Source organism: Phoenix dactylifera, unplaced genomic scaffold, assembly GCF_009389715.1.
Source record: "Phoenix dactylifera cultivar Barhee BC4 unplaced genomic scaffold, palm_55x_up_171113_PBpolish2nd_filt_p 000511F, whole genome shotgun sequence".
NCBI classification, from domain to species: Eukaryota; Viridiplantae; Streptophyta; class Magnoliopsida; order Arecales; family Arecaceae; genus Phoenix; species Phoenix dactylifera.
Genome location: NW_024067925.1, coordinates 1 through 20,918, shown reverse-complemented (window position 1 = coordinate 20,918; position 20,918 = coordinate 1). Strand labels below are relative to the sequence as shown.

The 20,918-nt window shown below is 36.4% G+C and overlaps 2 protein-coding genes and 1 pseudogene across 2 annotated transcripts; all 3 read left to right on the top strand.

The window, feature by feature from the left end:
* Window positions 1-10,498: 10,498 nt before the first annotated feature.
* On the top strand, window positions 10,499-11,175 carry LOC120106267. Its single transcript, XM_039119243.1, has 2 exons — window positions 10,499-10,846; window positions 10,988-11,175. Exons 1-2 carry the CDS (start codon window positions 10,693-10,695, stop codon window positions 11,173-11,175), a joined length of 342 nt encoding a protein of 113 aa, XP_038975171.1. The 5' UTR covers window positions 10,499-10,692.
* A 5,219-nt stretch (window positions 11,176-16,394) lies between these two features.
* Window positions 16,395-17,655, top strand: LOC103696773 (annotated as a pseudogene).
* Window positions 17,656-18,985: 1,330 nt separating this feature from the next.
* Window positions 18,986-20,013, top strand: LOC103696774 (probable histone H2A.3). Its single transcript, XM_008778486.4, has 2 exons — window positions 18,986-19,261; window positions 19,518-20,013. The coding sequence occupies exons 1-2, from the start codon at window positions 19,073-19,075 to the stop codon at window positions 19,731-19,733; spliced, it is 405 nt and encodes a 134-aa protein (XP_008776708.1). The 5' UTR covers window positions 18,986-19,072; the 3' UTR covers window positions 19,734-20,013.
* The last annotated feature ends 905 nt before the right edge of the window (window positions 20,014-20,918 follow it).

The following is a 20,918-nucleotide window of genomic DNA, read 5'->3' as shown; positions in this document are numbered from 1 at the left end:
TTTACAACTTCAGCCAAAAGTACTTTGGAAGATCTGACTCACATAGCATAGTGCGAGCTATTTCTACCAAAGTCCTATTATTTCTTTCAACAAACTTATTTTGTTGAGGCATTCTAGAAATTGAGAATTGGTGAGAAATACCATTTTCATTACAAAATTGTTCAAAGTGCTGATTTTCAAATTCGGTTCCATGATCACTATGAATAGCAACTAAAGTGATATTCTTTTCAGCTAAAAACATTTTTGTAAAACTCCAAAAAGATAGAAAATGCTTCATTTTTATGTGCAAGGAATGAAACCCATGTGTGTCTAGAGAAGTCATCCACAATTACTAGTCCATACTTTTTTTCTCATAGATTGCAGTTTTAGTGGGTCCAAATAGATCCATATGGATGAGTTCTAAAGGCCTAATAGTTGAAACTATATTCTTTGATTTAAAGGATGACCTCATTTGCTTGCCTAATTGATGTGGACCATTAAATTTTATCATTTTCAAAAGTTAACTTTGGTAAGCCTTTTACTAAATCCCTTTTTGACTAGTTTTGAAATTAAATCCATACTTGTATGTCCTAGTCTTCAGTGCCATAGCCAACTAGTTTTATTTATCTTGCCCAAGAGTACAATACTATTGTCTTTGGGACTAGTAATTATGCATACCGAAGATTCAAAAGAAACTTTAAAGCTTTTATCACAAAATTGACTAATGCTAAGCAAGTTATGTTTTAGGGCCATTAACTAACAAGACATTATTTATATAAGTAGATGGAGTGATATAAATTTTATCCTTTCCAATAACGTGACATTTTTCATTGTCACCAAAAGTTACCACTCCACCATCTTTGGATTCCATGGTGATGAATTGATTTATGTCACTTGTCATGTGTCTTGAACAACCGCTATCTAGATACCATAGCCGATTCTTCTCATTGGCTATAAGACACATCTGATCATCATGTTCCATGAAGCATATTTTAGCTGTATGTTGCTGATCTTCCTCTTCTGAGCTTGATCCCTCACTTTCACTCCAATCAGCCATGAGAGCTTTCTTCTTCAATTTCCTCGGCACCCATTTTAATTGTGGACAATCTATTTTGAAGTGCCCGAGCTTGTTGCATTCATAACAGATGGGCACATCTTTTTTCTTTTCTTTGTCCCTTTTTCTTTTCTTTGCTAGAGCTACCTTTGAAGAAAGGCTTCTTTTTTGTGGAACTCTTTTTTCCTCCTCATAAACTTTCTGAATTTCTTCGCAAGTATTGCCCACTTCTTCTTCATTGTATTCCTCTTCCTCATCCGACATCATCTTATTAAACTATCTTCTTCAGAGATTGTAGACTTTAGGGCAATGGTTTTTCTTTTCTTGACCTCTTCTTCAGAATTTTGCTTTATAGTCAACTCATGAGTCATGAGTAACCCTAGAAGCTCCTCTAATTGAAGTGTATTAAGATCCATAGCTTCTTGAATTGCAGTTACCTTGGCCTTCCACATACGAGGTAGAGATCTGAGAATTTTGCGTACCAATTCAGAGTTAGAATAAGGTTTACCTAAGCTCTTAAGACCATTTATTATATTAGTAAATCTTGTAAACATTTTCAGTTATATTTTCAGAAGATTCCATTTTAAACAATTCTTACTTGCGTACAAGCATATTTATTTTTGACTCCTTAACTTGATTTGTCCCCTCATGAGTAACCTCTAATCTATCCCAAATTTTCTTAGCAAAATTACATATTAAAATTCTATTAAATTCATTTGCATCAAATGAGCAATAAAGAATATTCATGGCTTTGGCATTAAGTTGAGCCATCCTTTTATCATTGTCATCCCAGTCCTTTTCTGGCTTAGGATGACCATGCTGTCTATGCTAATGGTGGGTATGTGTGGTCCTTCGACTATGATTCTCCATATATCATAGTCTAGTGTTTGAATAAATATTCTCATTCGTGCTTTCCAGTAGGTGTAATTTGTGCCGTTAAATAGGGGTGGTCTATTTGGTGACTGTCCCTCAGATAGAGAACTACCAATTTGAGTTGTCATAATCTTTGGCTCTTGATCGTGAGATCAACAATTAATACTAGAGCACCTGCTCTAATACCACTTGTTGCCCAAGATAACAACCCAAGAGAAGGGGGGTGAATTGGGGTTTTCTAAATTTTAAACCTTAAATTTTATTTATAGATGGATGAGTAATTTGGCTTATGTGAATTGCATTAGTGTAGTGGAAGCAAAATAAACAAAATACAAAAACAAAATAAGTATAGTGGTTCGGTACACCCCAAGGCACCTACGTCCACTCCCCAAGCATCCTCTTGAAAATTCACTATAATTTCTCGGATTACAGTTGGATTGTTTTGCCGAGCTCACAATCCAAAAATCCTACAATTGGTTTTACGGGATCAACCAATTAAACGTAATCGTTGGTTTTACGGGCTCACCAACAATCTACACTGTTGGTTTTATGGGCTCACCAACTAACCTTACAAGGAAGAAGAGATAAGAGATTTAAAGCTTCTCAATGAGCAAATAAAACAAGTATACACTCAAAGAAGAGATAAGAAAATAATTATCGCTTTGTAGATGCTCTTCTCTTCTTTGCCATGGTTGCTTCACTCCTCAAGGAGTTGGTAAAGCTCTTGAAGTCACTTGAAATCTGCTCAACCACCTTCTTTCAGATTTTGGAATGAAGCAATGAATGAAGAACTCTAGGATTTTGTTTTCTCTTGAACACACCCTTTTAATTTCACAAAAAGATCTTTTTTCTGATGAATAGTGGCTCTTAAATACTTCTCTAATCCTTAAAAATCTATTTCTGGCCGTTGGATTGAAGAAACTAGCCGTTTATAGCCGTTGAAGCCTTAAAATGTACTTCTGCAGAACTAGCTGTTATGCTTTCAGTCGTGTTCGGGTCGACTCGGATTTTTCTGGGGTCGACTCGAGCTACAGTACCACTGACTGAGGTCGACTCGAGCTTGGCTGGGGTCGACTCTGATAGGAAATCTAGAAAGCTTTTTTCTGATGATTCAAGTTGGGGTCGATTCGAACTATTCTGGAGTCGGCTCGAGCTAAAGTGGAGTCGACTCGAGCTACAGTGGAGTCGACTTGAGCTTGGCTGGGGTTGACTCTGACAGGCAATCTAGAGAGCAATTCTCTTGTGAAACTTGTTGGGGTCGACTCGAGCTATAGTGCCATTTTCTGGGATCGGCCCGAAGCCTGTGCCAAGCATGCCAAATATGCCAGGGTCGACTCTAATTCTTCTGGGGTCGACTCTAGGTCTGTACCAAGTGTGCCAATGGTGTGCCAAGCTTGCCAATGGTGTGCCAAGTGTACCATCTGTATCAGAGTCGACTCCAAACTTTCTGGGGTCGACTCTAACCTTGATTTTCTGCATCTCAAGGTTAGTTTAGCACATGAAACCAATAAAAGATATTGCAATTAATTTAGGATGCTTGGCACATACAAGTTTCATCTCTTTGACTAGTAAAAAGATAAAATTGCCCCTTAACAAGAAAACTTCACTCTTAACTTTGTCAAACTGAAATTTAGATTTTTTTTCTCAAGTTTCTTCTAAATATTTGTCCTTAGATGAGTTCTTGAGAGTTGTTTTAATCGTATATGAATAGTGTATCAAGAATATATCAAGAATGTATTGCTTCTTTCTTTCTTAAGTATTTATGATCTTGATCAATTGAGTTCATGGCATTAGCACTTCCATATGGCCTCAATGGCTTTGTAAACATCAAAATAACACTAAGATCCTCACATGTTAACTTCAGGAATGAAAGAAACAGACATGAAAGTAGTCTCGAAGGAGCCAGCGCCGAAAGTCACTATGTTGACTTGAGCACTGGTTGTGTGTGGACCTTTTTTCTTGGATTGAAGAGGTGCAGTCTTCTTATAGAAGCACTAGGAAGACAAATGGTTGGTCCGACCACACACATAGCAGAAACGAACACCACTTTCCTCTTTCTTCTTCTTCTGCTCCTGGGATTGGATAGGTTTTCCATGGTTAGGGTTTGTAGGGTGGTAGGGTTTCTTTTTGTAATGCTTATTTTTGTAGGATCGGTTCTAATTTTTTCTATGTGGGGCCTCTACATTATAAGCATTATTTTTTGTGTCCAGTAAAGGTTTTACTGCTGAGCCTATGCTGCTCTTCAATTCTAATGAAGTTCAAAACTTGGATTAGGGTGAGACCTCCTTGGGTATAGCTTAGAGTCTTAGCAAAATCAAATCAGAAATTAGGTAGTTTATCTATCAAACATGCTACCTGGAATGATTCATCCAATTGGTTTCATTAGTCCTAAGCTGGTGGATCAGTATTTCAAAATCATGAATTTGGTCATTCATAGGCTTTGAGTCCACCATCCTAAAGTTATAATAGATTAACCAATTTTTGAATTTTCTATTTAAATTTTCTTAATTATTAATAATTAATTATTAATTTAGTACTGGCTAGATAATTATTGTAATTGAAATATAATATGTCAATTCAATAAATTATATATTAGAATGATTTATTACCTTATTAGAATAATTGATTGCTAATTTTGTGCTAGCAAAATAATTATTGTGATTGAAATCTAATATGTCAATTCAATGAATTATATATTAGAATGATTTATTATCTTATTAGAATAATTAATTACTAATTTTTTGCTAGCAAGATAATTATTGTAATTGAGATCTAATTTGTCAATTTAATGAATTAATTATTATGTATTAACCAATTTTTGAATTTTTCGTTTGAATGGGATTTGGAAATTACTTCTTGAGGAGTCCAAATGGAGGTATGATAAACCTCTTGAAGGTTAAGCAAATTATTATCTTTTTTTAGAATAATTGATTACTTTTTGTGCTAGCTAAACAATTATTGTAATTAAAATCTAATATGTCACAATTGTAATAAAGGATTTAATGAATTATATATTACTAACAAAAATAAAAATACACTTTTTTGGATTGTTAGCAATATATAATTCATAAATTCTTTATTATAATTGTGACATATTAGATTTTAATTACAATAATTGTTTAGCTAGCATAAAATTAGTAATCAATTATTCTTAAAAAAAATGTAATATGTCACAATTGTAATAAAGAATTTAATGAATTATTTATTGCTAACAATCCAAAGAAGTGTCTATTTATTTTTGTTCGTAATATATAATTCATTAAATCCTTTATTACAATTGTGACATATTAGATTTTAATTACAATAATTATTTAGCTAGCACAAAATTAGTAATCAATTATTCTAAAAAAAAGATAATAATTTGCCTAACCTCCAAGAAGTTTATCATACCTCCATTTGTACTCCTCAAGAAGTAATTCCTAGATTCCATTCAAACGAAAAATTTAAAAATTTTTTAATACATAATAATTAATTATTGAATTGACAAATTAGATCTCAATTACAATAATTGTTTTGCTAGCACAAAATTAGTAATCAATTATTCTAATAAGGTAATAAATCATTCTAATATATAATTCATTGAATTGATATATTAGATCTCAATCACAATAATTATTTTGCTCGCACAAAATTAGCAATCAATTATTCTAATAAGGTAATAAATTATTTTAATATATAATTTATTGAATTAACATATTAGATCTCAATCACAATAATTGTTTTGCTAATACAAAATTAGCAATCAATTATTCTAATGAGGTAATAAATCATTCTAATATATAATTCATTGAATTGATAAATTAGATCTCAATCATAATAATTATTTTGCTAGCACAAAATTAGCAATCAATTATTCTAATAAGGTAATAAATCATTTTAATATATAATCATTAAATTGACATATTTGTTCTCAATCATAATAATTGTTTAGCTAGCACAAAATTAGTAATCAATTACTCTTAAAAAAATCTAATATGTCACAATTATAATAAAGGATTTAATGAATTATATAGGATTTTTTGCATGGATACCCTTCTAAATAACGAATTTTGCGTGAATACCCTTTCAAAATTAATATTTGCATGCATACCCTCATAAAACTCTGTTATTGTACAGATACCCCTAATATAACGGTTGTTTTAACGGTGTTAAAAAATCATATTTATATTAATTAAAAATAAAATAAAAAATTTGAAATGATGTTATTACCCTTACTCTTTCCTCCCCAACCTCCCACCCCCCTTTCCCCCGGTGCCTGGCTTCCACCCGCCCCCTGCGTATCGGGATCCCGATTCTCTTGGGCCCAGAAGAGAGAGAGAGAGAGAGAGAGAGAGAGAGAGAGAGAAGACTGCTGGTTTGAGTTGGAAAGAAGGTGGCTTAAGTCTAAGGACCAGAAATGATGCTAAGTAGGTGGCTTTAACAGCACTGAGTTGGTGGTAATGGAAACAGAAAAAGAGAAACAAAATCAGGATAAAGGCTGCACAAAGCCACCTAAAATCCAGCAAAAGCTCAGAGAAATGAGTTTGCTTTGTGATAACAAGCAAGAGAGTCTCTTCTTTTTTTTGTGTGTGTGGGTGGTGGTACTATTGGTCGTTTTTAAGTGAATTTATGGCGGGTTTTCAAGGCAGACAGGAAGGAGATATGGGTTTCTTAGGAGCTTGTTAGCTTGCTCCCATGGCCTTATTATTCTCTAAAGGGATGGGAAATGCCAGCCAATGAGGAGGAAAAGCCCTAGGGCATAGGTTCACAGAATCCAAAGGAACCTCGGCCAATCAGGATTCTCTCTCGATCTATGACACTGTTGATACCTCCGGTGTCTCGGTTGCCGGCTTTTTCTTTTTTTCCTTCTGTTTTTTGGTTTGTGTTTCTTTTAACTTTTGAAGGTAGAAAGTGAGGGAACGCTCAACTAAACATGGGTCATATGCCAGTTTTCTGCAATGGAATTGGATTTTGGAAGAAGGTCTGGGATTTTTTATGTCCTCCTCAGAGGGAGGCAGGGAGACACCAAGTTCCGTCCAATCAGACATTTCGATAAAAAATAGTGTGATATGAAATTTGGCTTGTAGACGGACTTAGTTAGTAGGTCATCGGTCATCTATTCTAACTGGACTTAGTATGTCATGGGTCGCTCAGCACCTCATAATTATGATATGACTAATTAGATTTGCCTAAATTCTTATCCAAAAGCGTGGTAAAATTTCTATTTACTTGTATATCCTTATAAAAATTTCTATTTGCGCGCCTACCCATTAAGAATATTTTAGTCATTTTAATTTAAAACTGTTAATTTTTTAACAGCGTTAGATGGCATGGGTACATATACAAAAATAAGAACTAAAAAAGGATAGAATAGCAAAATAAATATTTTATAAGGGTATGCATGCAAATATCAATTTGGAAAGGATATTCATGCAAAATCCTACATTTAGAAGGGTATTTATGCAAAAAACCCAATTATATATTGCTAACAATCCAAAAAAGTGTCTATTTATTTTTGTTAGTAATATATAATTTTTTAAATCTGTTGTGGGATGGGGTTCCCAGTTTAGTCCCACATCGGATAATCAGCGGAAAGGTCTGTGCCTTAAATGGGGGGTGCAAACACCTCTTCTCACCGAGGGCCCTTTTGTAGGACAAAACCGTGAGGGTAGGGGTAGTACCTCCGCGGACCCCCGCGCCGGCAGGGCTCGGGACTGTCATTGGGCCACGGCCCTGGGCGACCTCCCGCAGACCCGAAGCGGCAATCCCAGAGCGGACAATACCTCGGGGAGGACGCGGATGCTTTCCCTGCTCGTCCGGTGTGCGGGCTGGTGTCGGGGTTCCAACCCCGCATCAGATGGCGCTAGAGGAAGGGACCCGGCCACGCACAGACCTTCCCGCTCGGAGGGCTGTGTTGTGGGATGGGGTTCCCAGTTTAGTCCCACATCGGATAATCAGCGGAAAGGTCTGTGCCTTAAATGGGGGGTGCAAACACCTCTTCTCACCGAGGGCCCTTTTGTAGGACAAAACCGTGAGGGTAGGGTAGTACCTCCGCGGACCCCCGCGCCGGCAGGCTCGGGACTGTCATTGGGCCACGGCCCTGGGCGACCTCCCGCAGACCCGAAACGGCAATCCCAGAGCGGACAATACCTCGGGGAGGACGCGGATGCTTTCCCTGCTCGTCCGGTGTGCGGGCTGGTGTCGGGGTTCCGACCCCGCATCAGATGGCGCTAGAGGAAGGGACCCGGCCACGCACAGACCTTCCCGCTCGGGGGGCTGTGTTGTGGGATGGGGTTCCCAGTTTAGTCCCACATCGGATAATCAGCGGAAAGGTCTGTGCCTTAAATGGGGGTGCAAACACCTCTTCTCACCGAGGGCCCTTTTGTAGGACAAAACCGTGAGGGTAGGGGTAGTACCTCCGCGGACCCCCGCGCCGGCAGGGCTCGGGACTGTCATTGGGCCACGGCCCTGGGCGACCTCCCGCAGACCCGAAGCGGCAATCCCAGAGCGGACAATACCTCGGGGAGGACGCGGATGCTTTCCCTGCTCGTCCGGTGTGCGGGCTGGTGTCGGGGTTCCGACCCCGCATCAAAATCCTTTATTACAATTGTGACATATTAGATTTTAAATACAATAATTGTTTAGCTAGCACAAAATTAGTAATTAATTATTCTACAAAAAAAAATAATTTGCTTAACCTTCAAGAGGTTTATCATACCTCCATTTGGACTTCTCAAGAAGTAATTTTTAGATCCCATTCAAACAAAAAATTCAAAAATTCGTTAATATATAATAATTAAATTATTAAATTGACAAATTAGATCTCAATTATAATAATTATCTTGCTAGCATAATATTAGTAATCAATTATTCTAATAAAGTAATATTTCACTCTAATATATAATTCATTGAATTGACATATTAGATCTCAATCACAATAATTGTTTTGCTATCACAAAATTAGCAATCAATTATTCTAATAAGGTAATAATTATTCTAATATATAATTCATTAAAATTGATATATTAGATCTCAATCATAATAATTGTTTTGTTAGCACAAAATTAGCAATCAATTATTTTAATAAGATAATAAATCATTCTAATATATCATCCATTGAATTAACATATTAGATCTCAATCATAATAATTGTTTTGCTAGCACAAAATTAGCAATCAATTATTTTAATAAGGTAATAAATCATTCTAATATATAATTCATTGAATTCGTATATTAGATCTCAATCATAATAATTGTTTAGCTTGCACAAAATTAGTAATCAATTATTCTTAAAAAAAATCTAATATGTCATAATTGTAATAAAAGATTTAATGAATTATATATTGCTAACAATCCAAAGAAGTGTCTATTAAATCTTTTATTACAATTGTGACATATTAGATCTCAGTCACAATAATTGTTTAGTTAGCACAAAATTAGTAATCAATTATTCTAAAAAAACTAATATGTTACAATTGTAATAAAGAATTTAATGAATTATATATTGCTAACAATCCAAGAAAGTGTCTATTTATTTTTGTTAGTTATATATGATTCATTAAATCCTTTATTGCAATTATGACATATTAGATTTTAATTAAAATAATTGTTTAGCTAGCACAAAAGTAGTAATTATTCTTAAAAAAGATAATAATTTGCTTAACCTCCAAGAGGTTATCTAACTCCATTTGAACTCCTAAAAGAGTAATTTTCAGATCTCATTCAAACGAAAAATTTAGAAATTAGTTAATCCATAATAATTAATTCATTGAATTGACAAATTAGTTCTCAATTACAATCATTTACTTGCTAGCACAAAATTAGTAATCAATTATTCTAATAAAAAATATTCAAGAAACTTATTTTCTTCAAAAGTGTAGATTCAGAATTAAGGTAAGGAATAAGAAATATGAAAATAAGGACTTCTGTTCGTAAAATTTGTGAAAAATGTCCCTGAGGCCTTCTCGATCAAGTTCTTTGATCATGCGCATTCCTTGATTCTAGTGACCAATTGAATATGGGAGAAGGTCTTGTTCTATCTTGAGAGAGGGGACAACCAGACAACAGAACTGCAGGTAATAAATCATTCTAATATATAATTCATTGAATTGAAATATTAGATCTCAATCACAATAATTATTTTGCTAGCACAAAATTAGCAATCAATTATTCTAATATGATAATAAATCATTCTAATATATAATTTATTGAATTGACATATTAGATCTCAATAATAATAATTGTTTTGCTAGCATAAAATTAGCAATCAATTATTCTAATAACGTAATAAATCATTCTAATATATAATTCATTGAATTGACATATTAAATTTCAATCACAATAATTATTTTGCTAGCACAAAATTAGCAATCAATTATTCTAATAAGGTAATAAATCATTCTAATATATAATTCATTGAATTGACATATTAGATTTCAATTACTATAATTCTTTAGCTAGCACTAAATTAATAATTAAGTATTGCTGATTTTGTGCTAGCGATACAATTATTGTAATTGAGATCTAATTTATCAATTCAATAAAGTAATTATTATATATTAACCAATTTCTGAATTTTTCATTTGAATGGGATCTGTAAATTACTCCTTGAGGAGTCCAAATGGAGGTATAATAAACCTCTTGGAGGTTAAACACTTTCATAGGAATATATCAATATCAATCTCTCCTCTTTTCCTTTATCCACTGCTCCACGTGAAGTATTTCTGTACATCATAAACATAAACAAACTACTAAGATCACTTCTTCATCCTCACCCACTCCATCGTTCAGTTATCAAACCTGTAACAATGAGGATGTCAGGAGGTGTGATTATCTGCCTTCTAATTGTGATCATGGATGTAGTTGCTGGTATACTAGGGATCGAAGCTGAGATAGCTCAAAACAAGGTACTTCTTCTTCTTCTTCATTTTTCTATATATTTGATTTATGACTGCAGAAAAACTTAAAGTAACCTTAACAAGAACAACCGAAGAACAAGACATCATAATTCTGTCCCTAAGACAAGAATTGATGATTTTTGTAGTTATGATGCAATTGATCAACAAATGCGTCTTCGATCATAATGTTACTTATGCTTTTGAGTCTTGTTGCAGGGGAAGCACCTGAGGGTGTTCTTCGTTGAGTGCAAAGAGCCAGTCCATGAGGCTTACAAGCTTGGACTCGCAGCAGCTGGGCTTCTGGCATTAGCTCATGCCGTCGCGAATGTACTTGGTGGATGCATGTGGATTCGCTCCAGATCTTTTAACAAGAAAATGGCTGCAGCCCCCTGATTGTGTCGTGGTAATTTTCCTGCCTCCAATATCTACTAGTATGGATTTCTTCGCAAGGGTAGGAAAAAAAAAAAGGACAGAACACCAGAAGAAAACAAAAAATAAATAGACAAACATATAGAAAAAAAGAAAAAAAAAAAGAAAGAATATCTCTCTTTGCATGGGCAATATATATAAACCTAAACGAACCAAGTAAGTTAACATCGAGTATACTCAATCAATGCGCAATGTACATAACTTCTATATGAGATTTTTCTTAACAAAAAATTTCAATGAGTAGCCTATTTTATACAATCCAATAAAGTTATCGGCCTTCGGAAGAATTTGGAATAACATCAAAAATATTCTCTACTCTCTTCCTATTGTCTGATTTTTATTGGGGTTCTTATCATCCATCCCTATGCTTTCTAATACATATTAGACATTATAGGGCTTTCCCCTGGATTAACTGCTAATTTACATAGAATCCCCTGTGAATATTGTTGTTCTGGTCTTGAAAGTGCTAGATCATGGAGAATATTGTTGATATCTAGATTTTAAATTGAGATTTCAGCTTTGCTAAATTTCCTCGTCATTGTTACTGACTCTATACTAAAAGCTCAACACTTTGATCAGGATCATCGTTATAGTCGGATCCACAATGTTGGTCATAGGAGCGAGGTCTAACTCCAAGTCAAGAGTTTCTTGTGGCTTTTCCCATCACCGTTTCCTTTCCATTGGCGGGATCTTGTGCTTCGTTCATGGACTATTTTGTAGCTTATTATGTTTCTGCTGACGCAACCAAGCGAGAATCAGAAAAGATATACGAGGACAAAAGATCTCGTTGAAGTCCAACCTTGATCGCCCACTATTCAAGTTCTGAGAGAAACTGCAATGAAATATACTAGGTTTCCAGTGTGTTTTGTTTCAACATTTTCTTTTTTTTATGAAGCAAGAAGATAGGCTAGCTCAAAAAAAAAAAAATCTCACAAATCAATATGAGGTATCATTTGTTCGTCAGATTTTCCAAGTATCCTTTTGGAGCCTTCTGTGTGGATATTTTATGTTATGAGTATTTATTGCATTCTTGGTTTGGACAATTTGCATTCTTATATTTTTTAAGCTCCTTATACATTAAACTTGGAAGAGGGCCAGTCTTGGCATATCATTAAGGTTGCTCCACAGTAACCTGGGTGCTACGTGTTCAATGAAAACAGCCTCTTCATATATATTTCACCTCTCTCTTTCATTCAAAAAAAATATATATTTCACCTTTCTTTAACTCCGTAGTGACAGAAGCCTTTTGCACCAAAATATCCTTTTCTTATTAACTAACTATACTGATGAATGAGATTGAAGTAAGGGGTGATAGAAGAGCCAAGAAGTTGCAACTGAATGTTGGTCAGAAACACCACAATGTAAGCACTGCATATTTTTGGGGGAAACTACTTGTGGATTTCAGAGGTTACAAAATGATGGGTTTTTTTTTTTTTGGTGTCATCATTGCAAAGCAGAAGAGCAAAAGGTGAAGCTGAGCAGTGCTTTGCTTCTAGCTTCAAAGCTCGATTACCATTTTACACCCAGTTTTTTGACCGTCGGTATTTAACTTTTAGTCCTGCAAATACTTATATAGGTTTGCAAATACTCGATTAGTTCTTATACATAGTTGTATTATTCCTGCACACACTTATCCATATGCATAGTTATTTGTAGTTATATGTCGAGTCAGGTATAAATGTGTAGGACCAAGAACTAAAAATTAAACAGAATTATGGCACATGAATTAGACATTGGGTCAAGAGGAATTAAATATCTAATGGTGGTCAATCAAGGGACTATGTGCCAATTGCCTCTTTATATCTCACCTATTTCATGGTAAATGTGTCGTCAATCAATAATATATAGTGTGGTTGCCCGTTAGCAGAGAGCTCTTAGGAATCAGGTCAAAATTATCTAAAGCTGATCATTGGCCGGTCTTGGGCACAGAAAATGTCAAATTTTATATAGGCCCGGCCTAGCCCATGATCAGCTCTAAAATCACCTCAAGGTTGGTTGTTGTTAAACCTATTTTAATATAAAACACAAATTCATCTGCTAGCTGAAGAGAAAGTATCTTAGAATCATCCAACAAACCTGGCTCAATGATATGACCATTGGACTAAGCCCTTTGAAGCAACTTGGTGAGGCATGATACCATGTGTTGATTTTAGGATAATTCAATTTAGAGGTGAAATGTGGGGGGGAGGGCATGTGTTGATTTTAGGATAACTCAATTTAGAGGTGAAAGATATCAAAAAATATAATTAATTAATTTCCACCTTAGCATACAAGGACCATGGCTCGCAACAGATGATTTTTATACTGTCAGAATTGTCGGCAAAAAAATTGGAAGGTAGAATTTTTTTTAATAGGAGCTTAGCCCTTTAAAATAAATTTTATGATTGTCTATAGAATGCGTTTCACATCACATCAAAGGATTTGAATTTGTAATTTCAACCCCAGGATCAATTTTGGTTTGTTTCTAGGGTTATGAATATCCAAATTAGCAAGATTTCGATTTACGCATCTTTTAAGAGAAGTGGAACTCGGTGAAGAGTGACGATTATTGACTTGCATACCTATGGCACAACTAAAATAGTTATGCCCTATTCGTGTCAAAACAATCCTTCAAATATGAAAATTTTTAAGTTTAAAGTGATAAGTTTAGGCATCAAAGAGGATGGTGGTAGTTAATATTCTTTTCTCTCATAAAGGATTTGAATTGGCTTCTTTGTTGACATGCTTCAAGATTTCAAATTTCACTTCATGTGGTGCTTCTAGAGGCAGCCCAACATGATAAAAGAAGCATCAAAATTAAGCAGCAACTCATGCTAAATCACATGGCCCAAACTTTTAGAAAAGGACAATGTTGTCTTCAAGATATATGCATAGAAATTTTTAACAGAAATTTTTATACATGGTACCAACAACACTCTCTAATTGGTAGATTAGATGTCTAAGTCAAGGGCCGATCCACTTGATCGGCTCGACCCAAACTTGGCCCAATCCAAGCTTTGGGAAGGAAAAAAAAAAGAAGGATCGGAATAGGAGAGTGCGATCCCCTGCTCGATCGGCTCGAACAACCCCTGTTGAGACACAACCAGGGGAGGCGTGGCCGGCGCGAAACCCCCGAGGCTAGTGCTAATGGTTGGCAGCTGGGGGCAGTTGCAACCGGCGAATGACCAGCGAGTGCAGCCATTGAGCCAAGTTTACCCCTCTTCCCAAAGCCTCTATGGATTTGGAAACTAAGATGACATGGTTGGCTTCGTGTTAGCATGGGCTGTATCCCTCGGTAGCATGGCCGTATTATGTCCCAAATTTAGGGCATGACAGATATATTTATTTTGATAGATTTTAATTTAAAATATTATACCTACTACATAAAAATGTTGATTTCATAACCTTGAAATATTCTTTCGAGATTGTTTGTCATTTTCTTAATCTTGGCAATATCCTTCCACTTTTCATATATGTATTGCTGATGTTTTGAAATTATTAGGAATTCCACTTGCTATTAAAATTCCAAAAATCTGTTATATTTGGAATTCATTTATAATCAAGTAATTCTAAAAAAGTGATATTTGGAAGGATTGGAAAATCAGAATGCGAGAAAAACATTCAGATTTGTACAAGAAGGTTGGATAACTTCCATATTTCTAATTTTCTAGGTGAATAATTTTATAAAACTTTACATTCATGAGATTGTATATCATAAAAACAAAAGTTTTATTAAGAGTCATCCTTTGAAATTTGTTATAGAATTTCTTTAGAAAGTTTGCTCAAAATGAAATTATTGTAGCCTACCTATTAACGTTTTTATGAAGTGATGATTTTTGGAAGGATGTCCAAAAAAGTTTTATAAAAAATTTCAAAAATCCCTTTTCTTCAATCCCTTTGTTAGAGAGTATTATTTTTTATAGGAAATTTGTTTACTCAAGATAGAATAATGTTGGTAAATCCATGAAAGAATTGTAGAAGCATAGCTCTATTTTTCCCAAAAAATTTTCAAGATATTAGAATAAAGGAAATTTTCCATCTATCTATTTCTCTTCAATTTGTTTGGCAGGAAAATCATTTCTTAATAAGAAAAAATTTAATAATGTATTTGATAAATTATTTCTCTGCAACTTTTTATTTTTAAATTTTATCTAGATATTCAAATAATAAATTTTTTTCTAGTATTTCTAAATTAGGTCTTTCAATTCCTCTTACTTAGGTTCATATAAAGAATTTTTTCTCCTACAAATATATCAGAGACCGATGCCAAGTTAAAATTATTTTCATTGAAATTTATTTTTTTATGTATTTATTATTCAAAATTATTGAAGTAGCAGCTCAATGTACTTTTTTATTATGGACACTTAATATTTTTATTAGTATATTAAAAATTATTCGTTGCAGATCTCAATGTGGATTGTACGTACACAATATTCTAGTAGTTTATAAAATATATTAAGCATGGCTCACATATAATGCAATTGGCTGAGCCTAAGAAACATTATATCCCATGCACCGTTGACTCATGTTGTATAATATCATGGGCGGGCCCGGTTAGTACTCAGCCATACACGCAACTCATGGAACTCCCAGTCCCATTAGCCTGGTTGATCGCTTTCCATCACAGCCGTAAATTTGGTGACCTCTCAAGGTATAAATATACCAATCGTGAATTACCGTCCATTGAGCCACGAACTCTAACATAACAAAGACCCCAAAATTAGGGCTCGGGTTGGGCCATGATTAGTGATGAGGTGGTGTTCCAAAGGCCAACAGAGTCGCAGATTGGGTAGCTCCAAAATATATTATTTTTATTTTTTTTATGTATTTGTACTAAAAATTTGCAAATCATCAGTCTTAGCAGCAACAACAACAAAAAGAAAAAAAAAAAAAAAAAAAAAGCATAGCTCTCATCCGTCTGCACAGATTTTAAAGCAGCCACTTGACGTCGCGAAGATACAACCCCAACCCTCCAAATCCGCCTCGCTTCCCGAATGTACCATCCAGGATCGCGATCCAGCCGTCCAAAAACGTGTCGTCCCGACGGCGTAAGTCGCGATCCGCGTGTTCTGACGTCACTTGGCCCTGCATTCAACCGGTGCGCCATATAAAGGCCAGATAACGTCACGTAACTCCTTTTTACGTTCTCTCCTCGCTCCCTCTCGCCTTCGCTGTTTTGGGATCTCGGCTTCTTTCTTGGAGCAATGGCAGGCAAAGGGAAGAAGAAGCTCTTGTTGTGGCAAAAGAAGGTGAGGTCGAGGAGCAGAAGAGCGGGGCTTCAGTTCCCCATCGGGGGATCGCCCGTTTCCTCAAGACCGGCAAGTACGCGGATCGCGTCAGCGAAGCCGCTTCGGTCTACCTCGCCGCCGTCCTCGAGTACCTCGCCTCCGAGGTTGGTCCTTCTCCTCCATTTCTTTCTTCGCCACCCATTTAAGTTTCTGAGTTGCTGGATTTCTTGCATATGGGCTGTTCTTCTTAGGGTGTTGGTTCTTTTTCTTCAAATTTCTTGTTCGTCATTGCTTTTCTTTTTTGTTCTTGGATCGTAGTATAATGTATTGTAAACTTGTTCAAGAAATCGTAGCTCTTGGTAGATTTGGTGAGAGATATCCAGTTCCTTTTTACTGCTCTAAGTTATGCTTCTTCTTGTTGCCAGCTTCTGTAGGATTTAATCTATGGAGTTCTGGGTTTTGTTGATTCTAGGATTTCTTGTTGAAATCCGTTGCTAACGTTTCTATGATTTTCGGATTAATGTCTTCAGCCATTCTGCATAGTTTTGTTTCGTCTCTGCTTTCGTTTCTTTGGGTATCATTTCCTCCGAGTTCTGATGCCAAAATAGGAAAATATATTTGAAGTTCTTTCCTTAATCTTTGCAATTGCCCTCCCGAAGTGCTAAATAGATTTTACCTAATCACACCCCTTCTTTATTGGACGTATTTAAAAGCCAAAAGATTCAAATTAGTTTTGGAAGCTCGTTATACTTCACAAGTTCACATAGGTTCCCTCTCTATTCTTTAATTATTTGGGGAAAGAGGCTTCGATAGAAGTCGGCAAAACACATGCCGAAATTTTGATGCTTTATCGGGTCTAACAACAATTTCTTGGTGGGTTCGGGTTGCATCTTTCGCGCAGAAAGATTTCGGAATGCTTTAAGAGCTGTGCGAGATGCAATCGTCGTGAACCTTTTTCTTGGTTGTTTGAAGGCTTTTCTTTTAATTAAATAAGTATTATGTTGAAACTTTTTATTTTATTGGGCAGGTGGTGGAGTTGGCGGGAACTGCGGCGCGTGACAATAAGAAGAATCGGATCAGTCCGCGGCACATCCAGCTGGCGGTGAGGAACGACGAAGAGCTGTGTAAGCTGCTGGGCTCCGTCACCATCGCCAGCGGCGGCGTCACGCCCCACATTGACGGCCGCCTCGTCCCCAATAAGTCCACCTCCGGCAGGACTCCTCCTCCGGCGAGCTGAGCCGCCTGAGCTCGCCTGAGCTCGTCTCTCCCCTATGGGCCCCCACGCGCTCCCTCTAATTGGGTGTTTGTGGTGCTGATGATATGGGTTGAAGAGTGTTCATAGTCGGTTATGAATTTCTTTTCTTGTGAATTCCCCACGCTTTTGTGGACTCCACTCTCTTTTGTCTTTCTTCTTTAATGAAAGTTTAGAACGATAGAGATTTACCTGGAACTTATCTACGACTACCATTGCTTGGTGATTTGTAATTATCGTATATGGATACCAGGAAGAATGGCCTGATATCCAGTTTGGTGGCGCTATAGATAGCTTCTAATTAATGGTATCATGTTGGGAACGATTTGGGTGCGGGTCCCTACTGAAAATCTGGTGACCCTTGCGGGGCATGTACTTGATACCCTCAGCCACTGGTATTTATACAAAAACTCTTCTGATCCGTGTGATCATATGTATCGATTAGGCGCTAGGTAGATCTTGAATACTTATACATAATCAAGAAGTCCAAAAAATATCTTTCGAGTAGTCTTTTTGCGTGAGGTTCTGAGTTGTGACAAATGATATTAAAGCGGATCTGTTCCATAATTTATGTGACGAAGGAACACCGTAGCACGTACTTATTGGGCTGACCACGTGCCGATTGTGGTACTTGTGATTAGATTTAAATGAATTTGAACTCTTAGCCTGACGAGAACGTTATGACTTAAATAAAGAAATATGTGAGGATCCGTGCATGCATATGTTTAGTCCTACATCAATTATTCATTAGATAAATCTTAAATACCTATACATAATCAAAGAATGAGTTGTGTATTAGGGTAAGCATGCTCTATTTTCTAGGTATGGCTGCATCTACTGCAACAACTAGATATCGCCACCTCTGTTTGAAGACTTTAAACGCGGCTCCTCTGGTTAATTTGATTCCATCAAACCAGATCAGCTTGAGATCACAGACTTGCGAAATTCCAGAATATATTGTTCCGATAATGTAGTAATAATTTTCATACTGCAACATCTCTTTGGTTGGATAAATATGATTTCTAAACTAAGCCCTCTGCTTTACAAAATTTACATCGTGCGTGCCATGTAAGATATAATTCCTTATTTAAGCGGGCCCAAAATCTATGGCATGGTCATAATCTAATGCGAGCCGCACCTCAACATACTATGGTTGATTGGAATGGACAAAAGTTCCTCGTGCTCCTTTTTACACATCCGACCGTTCAAAGCCATTACTAACAAACGGCTCAGATTGCGATCCTCGTAATCGTTTGTCATTGGTCCAACAATCCCGCTCATGGTAACCCTATAAATAAGAGATACGAACCACACCATGGATCCTCGTCCTTCTCGAGTTCCGTGAAACGTCTTATCTCTGGTCGCCCCCTCTCCAAAGCCTAAACCCTAGTTCCTTGTCAACATGGCCGGAAGAGGGAAAGCCATCGGCTCCGCGGCCTCGAAGAAGGCCACGTCTAGGAGCAGCAAGGCCGGTCTCCAGTTTCCCGTCGGCCGTATCGCTCGCTTCCTGAAGGCGGGCAAGTTTGCTGAGCGCGTCGGTGCCGGCGCTCCGGTCTACCTCGCCGCCGTCCTCGAGTACCTCGCTGCCGAGGTAATCTTCGCTCCCCCCCTCCTCTTTTTCGTTCCTCCTAATTATCTTTGTTGGAAGAAATTTGATACTTTTAAGAGTATTTTCCAATTTCGGCCTGAAACTCTCGGAATTTCCTTCTTGGTATCGATCGTATTGCATGAAGTTGCGCTTTTTAGCAGGTTTTGTTCGTAAATTTGTTATTTTGATCACGAATTTCGTGAAATGTGGGATTTGGGTTGGGCACGGATATAAACTTCTCGGCTGGCCTTGTGGTTAGGTCTTGGAGCTTGCCGGGAACGCAGCGAGGGACAACAAGAAGACCAGGATTGTCCCGAGGCACATCCAGCTCGCGGTAAGGAACGATGAGGAGCTGTCGAGGCTCTTGGGGACGGTGACGATCGCTAACGGCGGTGTGATGCCCAACATCCACAACCTATTGCTCCCAAAGAAGACCGGCACCGGCTCTTCCAAGTCCGCCGCCGACGACAGCTAAATAATTCATATTTTTGTTTCGCTTCTCTTTTTCTTTTTGGTGGTGGGTTGGTGATGTATTAATGTAGGGGATTTCTCCGGTTAGCGTGAGTTAGTTAGATTAGATTGTCATGTCGACGTGGGAATTCCGAACGAAGAGAAATCTTAACTTTTTTTTAATGATTATTTGTTAAATTCCTTTTCTTGAATTATAGCATTCATTGTGGGATACGTGGCATTGAAATCTGTAATCCGTTATGAATTTATTGAAGTTTTCTTATAAAAAAGAAATATTATTACTAGAGCTGAGAGCAGCTACTTCTATTTTTTCGTAATGTTAGGGTACAATTAAGTGTGTATCGTGCTGCGCTCATTTTTTTTTATATATAGTTGTAATTTGAGCTGGAGTTGGAGTGGGCTGGCTTTTCTTTGATCCCTTAATAGGATTGAATGAAAAATTTCCTTTCTACGGAGTTGTAACTTGAGCTGGAGCTAGATTTGGGGTGCCCTTTCTTTGGTATCTTTGGGATTGAATGAAAATTTTGCCTGTTTTTCTACGGAGTCGTAACTTGAGCTGGAGCCGGATTGGGTTGCCTTCTCTTTGGTATCTTTTTTTTATTATTTTTTTGCTAGACCTCTCTTTGGTATCTTTGGGATTAAATGAAAATGCTGCCTGTTTTAGATGAGCCTCATGAAATCTAATTTGAACTCGAAACTGATCTGGACTTAATATAATATGATTTCCTTCATTGCTTATGATACTCTTGCAGTTTGAATTTAGAGGAAGGGAAAAATGAAACTAGTTTGAATTTTCAAAGGCCTCAATGATTAGAAGATAGGTTGGCTGTCTTTTTGTATTTATTGGAAATCAAAAAAGTAAAATATACCATTCTATATATTCTTAATTTTTTTGAAAAATTAAAAATAAAAATCTTTGTTCTATATTTTTAATAAAAAAGATGATTGCGAGACTTGGTGTACCAGCAAGATTGCTCTATTTTGACATGATAGATGTGCCTTTTATTTTTACAGCTAAGAAAATCAAAAGCAATACAAGCATTGATTTTCAATGGTTGCCTAAAGATCAAGAAAGCTACATTGGAATCACCGTAATAGCGTAGCATAGCATATAAAATCCGAGACAGTCGTTGGTAATCCAAGATATTTTTCATCTTAATCTTTCTTTTGTGGTTTAGAAGGTAGTGCA

Coding starts and splice junctions, on each gene's coding strand:
- LOC120106267 (XM_039119243.1), top strand. CDS start 10,693: ATGAGGATGTCAGGAGGTGTGATTATCTGCCTTCTAATTGTGATCATG. Junction 10,847..10,987: donor GATTTATGACTGCAGAAAAA/CTTAAAGTAACC, acceptor TATGCTTTTGAG/TCTTGTTGCAGGGGAAGCAC.
- LOC103696774 (XM_008778486.4), top strand. CDS start 19,073: ATGGCCGGAAGAGGGAAAGCCATCGGCTCCGCGGCCTCGAAGAAGGCC. Junction 19,262..19,517: donor TCGAGTACCTCGCTGCCGAG/GTAATCTTCGCT, acceptor CCTTGTGGTTAG/GTCTTGGAGCTTGCCGGGAA.